Source organism: Brassica oleracea, chromosome C4, assembly GCF_000695525.1.
Source record: "Brassica oleracea var. oleracea cultivar TO1000 chromosome C4, BOL, whole genome shotgun sequence".
In the NCBI taxonomy this organism is placed as follows: Eukaryota; Viridiplantae; Streptophyta; class Magnoliopsida; order Brassicales; family Brassicaceae; genus Brassica; species Brassica oleracea.
This window is the reverse complement of record NC_027751.1, coordinates 39,036,599-39,044,800: the sequence shown is the minus strand read 5'-3', so window position 1 is coordinate 39,044,800 and position 8,202 is coordinate 39,036,599. Positions and strand designations below refer to the sequence as shown.

The window sequence follows — 8,202 nt, the reverse complement described above, 5'->3', positions numbered from 1 at the left end:
ATAAGGAAAATTATTATCAAATAGTTTTTGGAAATTATCTTTTGATTAGGATTTTAAAATAGGAAAATTACTATTAAATAATATTTTAATTACTTTTTAATAAAATTTGTTTTTTTCAATATCTTAGTATATATATTTTTAATTATGAGATAGATTAACACATGTCACAATCTTAAGATATATAATTTCCATGTGTCGCTATCATGTTAATTAGCAACTTTGAAGAACCAAACTTTATATAAAGAAAAATTATTATCAAATAGTTTTTGGCAATTATCTTTTGATTAGGATTTTAAAAAAGGAAAATTACTATTAAATAATATTTTAATTACTTTTTAATAAAATTTGTTTTTGTTAATATCTTAGTATATATATTTTTAATTATGAGATAGATTAACACATGTCACAATCTTAAGATATATAATTTACATGTGTGACGATCATGTTAATTAGCAATTTTGAATAACCAAGCTTTATATAATAAGATTGTTGTTGCGTGGGCACAATTAATGAAATAAAGAATTCAAAATCTCTAATTGAAGATACGATTCCATCCAAGAAAAATGACAATCATGTGAACTGAAAACCGAAATTGTACAAATATATAAACAAGCATTTTTATACTCTCTATGGTTTGAATTAGAGAGTGAGAGCAGTTCGAGCCATGGATAAAGCGCCGTCGTAAGACTGGTTTCCGCCTATAAAGCCGCTCATGTGAACAAACACGCAACCTGGGATCTCAGCAGCTTCGGAGAGTTTCTCATCTCTAAGTCCTCTCCATTGCTCAGGAAGACCCTTTCGGTTCTCAAACCTGTCGGGTGCTACCGCCACTGCTTGAACTCTCCATTGCTTTCCTCGCTCATCCTGGTAGATGACGTATTTGATGAGGGGTTGGATCTTCATCTCTTGCTCAAGCTCGAACAAGTGAAGCTTCCACTGCTCACCCACCCATAAAAGGACTCAGAACAGTGTACTACTAGATTAAGCATTGATTTAAAAAAAAAGGGAATGTGGAAGCAACACTTACAGGGCAGAATTTTTTCAATACCATGATCTCGCCACTTGGGTCTGTCTTGAATCTATCTTCGAGACATTGCATCACTATTGATCGAGCCGGTAACCACGATCTTACATGAAATCTAACACTCTACAAGGCAAAATGTAAAATTAGGAACATATGTAATAATTCAACAGATTGCAAGCTGGAAAACTTACTTGGAGGAACTCTTCGCCAGCAAGAGCCATAGCAAGCTGGAAAGCCTCGTTCTCCTTCTCCTGTGACTGGTCAGGATCAATCCAATCCAGATTTAATCTTCCAATCCTTGAAGAGAGATGTGTGTTGTTCACATATCTAGAAGGCTTATCAGTGTCATACTGATTTATTCCGTTGTCCACAGCATCAATTGCCTGCATGAAGAATAAATAATCAATCAATCAAATCTGCACAAAATGCCTAGAATAAATACAATGGATGGATAAATCGACTGACCTCCATGAAGCTCTTGTAGACAGCTAGAAACAAGCGAAGGACATCAGGGTGATCTTGGTCGACGTTTAGCTCCTTAGCTATGATCTCCTTTCCAAAATGCTGAAGCAAAACAACATTCAGTCATATCTTTCAAAGAAAATCTCAGGAAGCAAAGCACTTTACCTTGTAAACGAGACCGGCACTGCTGAGCTTGGTGTTGAAACCGTCCCCAAACACCTCCTCAAAGCCTTTCTGGTGATGATCATAGCGGTCATGGAAGGGATCATAAACGCCTCCAACGTCAAGCACTGCATCAAGCTCTTCCAATATCTGCACATACACACACACAAAAAAAGAAACCATCAACAATCTATACAAGCAAATGAATTTTCACCTCACAGTGAGTGAGAGAGATATTTACAATCAAACCCCTAATTTCAAAAATGACGCAGCCAATTTTAAACAAATCTCCGACAAGCTCAATCCCAAACACATACAGACAGAGCTAATTCAACAGTTCAAGTGAGATTTGTTTGTATTACCTTGGGGTCACGCGTACGGACGATATCGGCGCCGGAGAATTTATCGGAGAGGCGGATCATGAAGCAACCGAGAGCCTCGTCGCAGTGAAAGCTTCCGTTATGAGTACCGACTCTCTTGACGGAAACCTCGGAAGGAGAGGTGGGAGTGGTCGTAGAGTAAACCTTAACGGCGGCGGCAGAAGGAGCCATTGCTGCTGCGACTAGAGGGAGAGGGAGAGAATTGAAGAAGTTTCTGATTAAACCCTTGGTCACAGGAAACATGACGAGAAATTTCATGAAAATTTTCTCAAATGGGCCCTTTTTATAAAAAGATACTTCCTCCGTTTCATAATATAATTCGTTTTGGCTAAAAACACGAAGATTAAAAAAATTATTATTTTTTAAAAAAATATTTTATAATAAATAGGTTAGATATAATTTAACCAATAAAAAATAAATCTATTTAATTTGATTGGTTATTTAATAAATGTAAAAATTACCTAAACATACGAAAACTACTTATATTTTAAACAAAAAACATTTTTCTAAAACTACTTTGCAATATGAAAACGAAAACACAGGGAGTACAAAACAGTTTAGGGCCTAATGTGCACCTTTATTTGCAGAGTGTTATTATGGCTTGCTCAATCTTAGTGCACCTGCTACAAATGATTCCCACCCTTTTGCATCAAGGACGAGGCTACTCCTGCTTTTGGACATGCCGAGATTGTGAGTTTAGGAGAGAGATGTTTGGTTTTATGGGCTGGGAAGCAAAGGATATCATCTTTGTTTTTAGCACCTGTGTGTCTTCCTGTTCCCGATATGGATTTTTGATAACTAGGTTGCTTTTTTTTATTGAATTTGGTATTACATTCATGGACAGATTTGTTTTAGACCTTTTAAGTTCAGTTAGCCTAGGTTCAGAGGTTCAGTGTTAAATTTTTGTTCAAGTCTTTTTGTTTTTGGGGCTAAGAAACAAAACCCTGTTACAAAACGTTACTCATAATCATCATCGTTATTCATTTTAATCCTCTCATAGTCTCTTTCTCTCTCTGTCTCTGTCTTAGGGGCTTTCTTTATACTTTAATCGTCAATGTCTTTCTCCTTCAATGCAAAAACCAAAAAAAAAAAAAAATGGAGTCCTTGTAAGTTTCCTATCCAATTTGTGCAAGTCTTTGTTTTCTTTTTTTTTTCCAGTCTAGTAAAGAAACTAAATTAAAAAGGTTACCTTGGAATGTTTCTTGTCAAAATGGATTCTTTTCTTTGATGTGTCTCTAAAGAATGCAAGAGTCTGAACATCACCATTTGCTATACTTGCTTCAAGCTACCCAAAAGAGGACAAATATGATGAAACCACAAAGGGTAGTTAGTTGTTCGTTGCAGGTTATAGTGGTTGAAGAAAGAAGAAAAGAAATAAAGAGAACCTGAACATGAATGATGCCCAAGACAATGCTTGTAATCGGCAACCAGCTCTCTTCCGGGGAAATCGATAGGCTTGAGCTGCAAAATTTGAATATGAAATCCAATTTAAGAAACAACCATGAGATTCCAATTGAGATCGTCAGAGTAGCAAAATGTTTATAAGTTAATCAAAAAAAAAGAAGAAGAAGCCAAAGGGAGAGGATGTACCTGAGATAGGGAAGGAGATAAACGAGAGCATAGACAGAGTAACGCGTTTTCCCAGTGTCAAGCCAAGCGAACACCCAACTCTGATCCACAAGAAGAATCATTTGTTTCTTGGGTTTTACTTTCCATCAATCAAACCAAAAAAAAAATAAAAGGATGAAGAAGAAACCAGCCAATTGAAGTAAGGGATGAAGCTGATGATTCCCATGGCTGCTAGTCTCATATCTGTTGACACTATAGCTGAATTCTCCTCTTCTTCTTCTTCCACTCGCTTCGCCACCGGAAAAACAAACGAACTCAGTATGCACGCGCCTATTGCCGTCGCTAGCGGCGCTTCCTGTGAAAAATCCGCTCTGCAAATTAATCGCTCCACCTTCCCTTTCCTACACAGCTAAGAAGAAAAAGACAAAATGTTGGCACGGATTTCGAAAGAGAAACATGATTGCTGGTTTTTTTGATCGATTGTTTTACCTTGTTGTTGTTAGGGTTTTGTAGGGGATGGTAAGCTAGAGGAAGCGCCGAAGAACAAGAAAGTAGGCGCGGTTTGGCATAGACTGAACCGGGGAATGAAAGCAACCAAGTCGACGGAGACGCCATTGATTCTTCTTTCAGCTTTGAGCTTAGTTGATTTAGATTTGGATTACACGCGCCATCCCTCCCTCCTAGTATTGGGAAAGTGACAGCAGCTTCAATTATGAGAGAGAGAGAAACAAGGCCCACAAATATCATCCTACTTTTTGGCCCATTAGCCCAACTTCTTACAACGGATAAGACTTGTGTAATGTATTCTCTCCGTAATGTTACTTATATTTTGCTACTCTCAACTCTCAAGTCTGATGATTCAACTTTTCTTAACAAAAGACTCTCTTCAGGTTAAATGTAAAAACTTTTTCGATAAAATTTGAGAAAAAGTAACTGAAGAAGCCTCTCCGAAAAAAAATGTTTTAAAATGAGCATTCATGCAAAAACAAAATCAAAACAATCTGGCTGGCTATGGTAGTGTCAATACAAAGATAGAACTATATGATCGAAAAAGGAGGCAAAGTATGAAAAGAAAGAAAGTGTATGATTAAGCGGTGATAATACCGGCTAAAACATCACTCTTCCCTCTCGCATAAATCGTGTACACCAGACGTATCGCATCCAGCCATCCATCCAACGACTCCCATGAATCTGCTACCTGTTTTCAATGCCAATTTCACATTTTTCCAGTTTCAGTCTTTTCTTTCAACGGGCACCCATTTTTTAAGCATGGTGATATCATATGTGAATGTAGTGAGACGCTTACCAAGTAAACTGGGCCATGAACGGTATCAATGCAGAGACCAGCACCAGGAGGCAGAGTCAGATCAGCACATGTCGTCACTGACACTATCTCTGTTATGTTCACTTTTACCGTCTTCTTCTCCACGTTTGTGCTCATTGTCTCTGCTTTTCCAGACAGGTTTCTCCCCATTTCCCTTGCTTCAGGTTTCAGTACCTACACCATGCCAGCCAGGGGTTAAGCACACTGGCTTTGAAATACCTCTCAAGAAACACTTTCCATCTTTTTTTGCGTAATCTCATGATTTAACTTTTCATTAACAGAAGATTCGATCAAATTGAGAGAGTACCTGAAGAAGCCTCTCATGATTGAGTTCAAACTCTGTGCGTTTCCAATCACTGTGAGGAGCGAGTGAGTTTCCCACGGGTGGTGCCGTTAGATATCCAACCTTAAGATGCGGTAGAGGTAGCTGCCAACATTTTACTTTTAGCGTTAATTCCAAAACAGAATCAACTCGAGTGCGTGAAGTGATGGGTCATTAAAAGGTACCATGGAACGAACGAGCCTCAAAGCGCTGCTGTAAACCTGGACCAGGAAAAGGATCAGTCTAAACCAATGGAGTTGAATAAATGGGACTAATACACCCTTTTGATTCTAGCAAAACGTTGGGTGATGGATCATAGGCTTACCGAATAACTTGGCTTCAACGAATGAGCTGCAGCGATGTAGATGGCAGATTGGCTGTATAACTCACCCGGAGGAATGTCTTTGCCGTTTCCTGAACCCCCCGTTCTAAGTGTGTCTTCCGCCAATCCATACTGTAATACAGAGAAGGATTCACAGTGGTGTCAATTAACTGGATTGCAATTATAATCATGCATGCATGTAAAGAGTTTTGTCCAAGGATATTGTCAAAGCATGACTGACCAGAACGGTTCCAAGGTTGTATATGGCTCGATGGAAATCAAATTGCAACCTGATTGCCGCCCTAAACTGTACAAGTGAGAAGGGACAGTAAGAAATCATCCATGCATATCCAATGAAACCGTCTAAATTAGCCAGAAAGACAAGTACACACCTTGCTAATTGCAGTTCTAACCACTTTTTCCTTCTCTCTAGCAGGAACAATTTGGCTGAGTTCCTAATGAAAAAAAACACGGGGATATTGTAAGTTCTTTGGCATTATAATTTTTGTTTAAGGTAGGCACATCCTATGTCAAAAACTTTCATGGAGATTAACACATGTCACTCAGTTACCTGCAATGCCAGTCCCCAGTTGTTTAAAGCCTGCAGATAATTGATAGTTCAAAAATTAAGTCAGAAGTAGAAAAGATTACAATACAGAAGTAAACCAGACACATGCGTGAGAAAAGGATATCATGTAGTTGCTAAGTTTTGGTTTCAAATTGTGAAGTTTCTAGTTTAGATGAGGAACATTACCTGGGAACTGTTCCAGTTGAGCTGGACAGCCTTTTCATAGTTATTGGTCGCCTGGAATCAGAATTTAGAAGTTGGGATCAAGCCACACTAAATTTAGTTTTCACAATTAGCAGAAGGATAACGCCATTGTTACTGACCTGTTCCCATAATTCTTCAGCTTCCTTGGTGCGACCACGCATCTTTGCTCTATCAGAGATTGCGATAGCCCAATTGTAGTAAGCCTGTCAGAGAATCAAGTTGAAGCCATTTATACCAACTAAAAATCATGGTTTTGCTTGTTTACACTTGTGTTGGCCATTGTAATGACAGAGATACGAATACATACATCATAGAGCGTAGGGCAGAGACGAGTAGCCTCATCGTACTTCTTACAAGCTTCCTCGAGCAAATCATCCTTAGAGGGTGAAACAGAATCTGCGCTGACATTATCAGCACTTTCCTGTGGAGAATCAAGCATTATTATTTCTATCCAGTAAAGGCTTATGAAGGAAAAAGCTCTTATGATTTTTTCCTTCAACATTTGTAAGTAATCACAAATAAGAGAGAGGGAGAGAAGTTGTGAATAAAGAGAAAAGAGAGACCTGGAGAATAAGTGCCCAGTTGTATAAAGCATCATGATCATCTGGATTTCTTTCAATCGAACTAGCATACCTACACAAAAAAAAAAGGTTGGATCATAACGTAATAGCAGAAACTTAAAAGATGAAGCCTTCGAATGAGCAGTAAGGTATTCTACTAAACTCGTATCTAGCAACCAACTGACTTTGAAAAAGAAGAAAAACTTTGATGAAACACTAAAGCCTAAAGCCATATCTTGTCTAGAGTTGATAAGAAATGGGAACGGAACATACTTGCGGGCAGCGAAAGCAAGAACACGCTGGCGAGATCGGCCTTCTTCGTCGTTGACTTGGATCCTGTTAATCAGATCCATTGCAGGATTGTTCTCCGCTGCTTGCGAAGCACTCTCTCGGCTGCAAAAATTAATCAAATTTCGAACATGATCAAGGCCCTGATGTTGACAGCTCAAATCAGCGTTTAAAAAATAAAGAGAAAGAGAGAGAAAGAGAGAGAGACCTATAGGGAGAAACAGTACTGCGAGGAGTACCATCTCCTTCATCGCTTTTTAGTTCGCTCAGCAGCTCTCTCATTGTAAACGTCCTGTTTCCTTCATCTTCTTTCTTCATTACCGGCTGGCTCGTTCCCTGATCTCCCTCCGTAGATCGGATCTGGTTCTCCTCCGGCGACAGATTCACATGTGTCAGCTCCGGCTTCGCGTCGATTACCACGGTTTGTACTTCCTCCGGCTTCGCGTCGATTACAACTGGTTGTAATTCCTCCGGCTTCAAATCGTTTGCCTCAGATTGTACTTCCTCCACCTTCGCATCGGTTAACTCCGGCTTCATTTCCGGGATTTCGTCGGTAAGTTTGGGATCGTCGCCGGATAGCGATTCCGAGGTCGGATGTTGATCGGTTTGAGACTCAGATGATGCCGTTCCATTGTGCAATTGAGGCTCTTCAACGGTATCCGCCATAGTTGCTGTATCTTACTCTAAATCGAAGAGATCTGTTCTTCTAGTAAAACAGGACAAAAGGAAAGAAGGATGGTTTTTTTTTTTATATATGTCTATAAACTCTAGCTCACTTAGAGGCTCTCCAACTAATTAAAGTCTAAACCTTCTGACTGCTTCCACAGGTATACGGGCCTCAGACGAACCGAACCCAATCTAAAAAATCCAAATTCCATCCAAAGAGATTTGAGAGCTAGATATTTTGGGAGGGGATACTCAAAGAGACGTCCAAAGTAGGATCCAAAAATATTTGAAATTATTTAAACATATTAATTTTCCCTTATTTTTTTACAATTTTTAAGACAATTTAAATAT

General features: G+C 38.9%; 3 protein-coding genes across 4 annotated transcripts; all 3 read right to left on the bottom strand.

Annotated features, from left to right (window-relative positions):
- Positions 1 to 510: 510 nt before the first annotated feature.
- On the bottom strand, positions 511 to 2,827 carry LOC106336989 (UPF0160 protein MYG1, mitochondrial-like). 2 transcript variants are annotated; one of them, XM_013775999.1, is made up of 7 exons: positions 2,604 to 2,827; positions 2,011 to 2,210; positions 1,652 to 1,798; positions 1,490 to 1,588; positions 1,216 to 1,407; positions 1,028 to 1,147; positions 511 to 936 (listed from the first exon to the last, which is right to left on the bottom strand). In XM_013775999.1, exons 2-7 carry the CDS (start codon positions 2,197 to 2,199, stop codon positions 640 to 642), a joined length of 1,044 nt encoding a protein of 347 aa, XP_013631453.1. In that variant the 5' UTR covers positions 2,200 to 2,210; positions 2,604 to 2,827; the 3' UTR covers positions 511 to 639. The 2 variants fall into 2 exon arrangements, with proteins under 2 accessions (XP_013631453.1, XP_013631452.1); XM_013775998.1 differs by lacking the exon at positions 2,604 to 2,827 and having other exon boundaries at positions 2,011 to 2,291.
- Positions 2,828 to 2,916: 89 nt separating this feature from the next.
- On the bottom strand, positions 2,917 to 4,337 carry LOC106336990. Its single transcript, XM_013776000.1, has 6 exons — positions 4,087 to 4,337; positions 3,785 to 4,006; positions 3,619 to 3,698; positions 3,414 to 3,489; positions 3,218 to 3,313; positions 2,917 to 3,093 (listed from the first exon to the last, which is right to left on the bottom strand). The coding sequence occupies exons 1-6, from the start codon at positions 4,210 to 4,212 to the stop codon at positions 3,073 to 3,075; spliced, it is 621 nt and encodes a 206-aa protein (XP_013631454.1). The 5' UTR covers positions 4,213 to 4,337; the 3' UTR covers positions 2,917 to 3,072.
- A 149-nt stretch (positions 4,338 to 4,486) lies between these two features.
- On the bottom strand, positions 4,487 to 7,942 carry LOC106336546. The gene is made up of 14 exons (XM_013775393.1): positions 7,394 to 7,942; positions 7,171 to 7,290; positions 6,901 to 6,970; positions 6,645 to 6,758; positions 6,457 to 6,540; positions 6,320 to 6,370; positions 6,137 to 6,166; positions 5,958 to 6,020; positions 5,807 to 5,872; positions 5,569 to 5,697; positions 5,429 to 5,464; positions 5,229 to 5,348; positions 4,904 to 5,095; positions 4,487 to 4,795 (listed from the first exon to the last, which is right to left on the bottom strand). The coding sequence occupies exons 1-14, from the start codon at positions 7,849 to 7,851 to the stop codon at positions 4,685 to 4,687; spliced, it is 1,644 nt and encodes a 547-aa protein (XP_013630847.1). The 5' UTR covers positions 7,852 to 7,942; the 3' UTR covers positions 4,487 to 4,684.
- Positions 7,943 to 8,202: the final 260 nt, after the last annotated feature.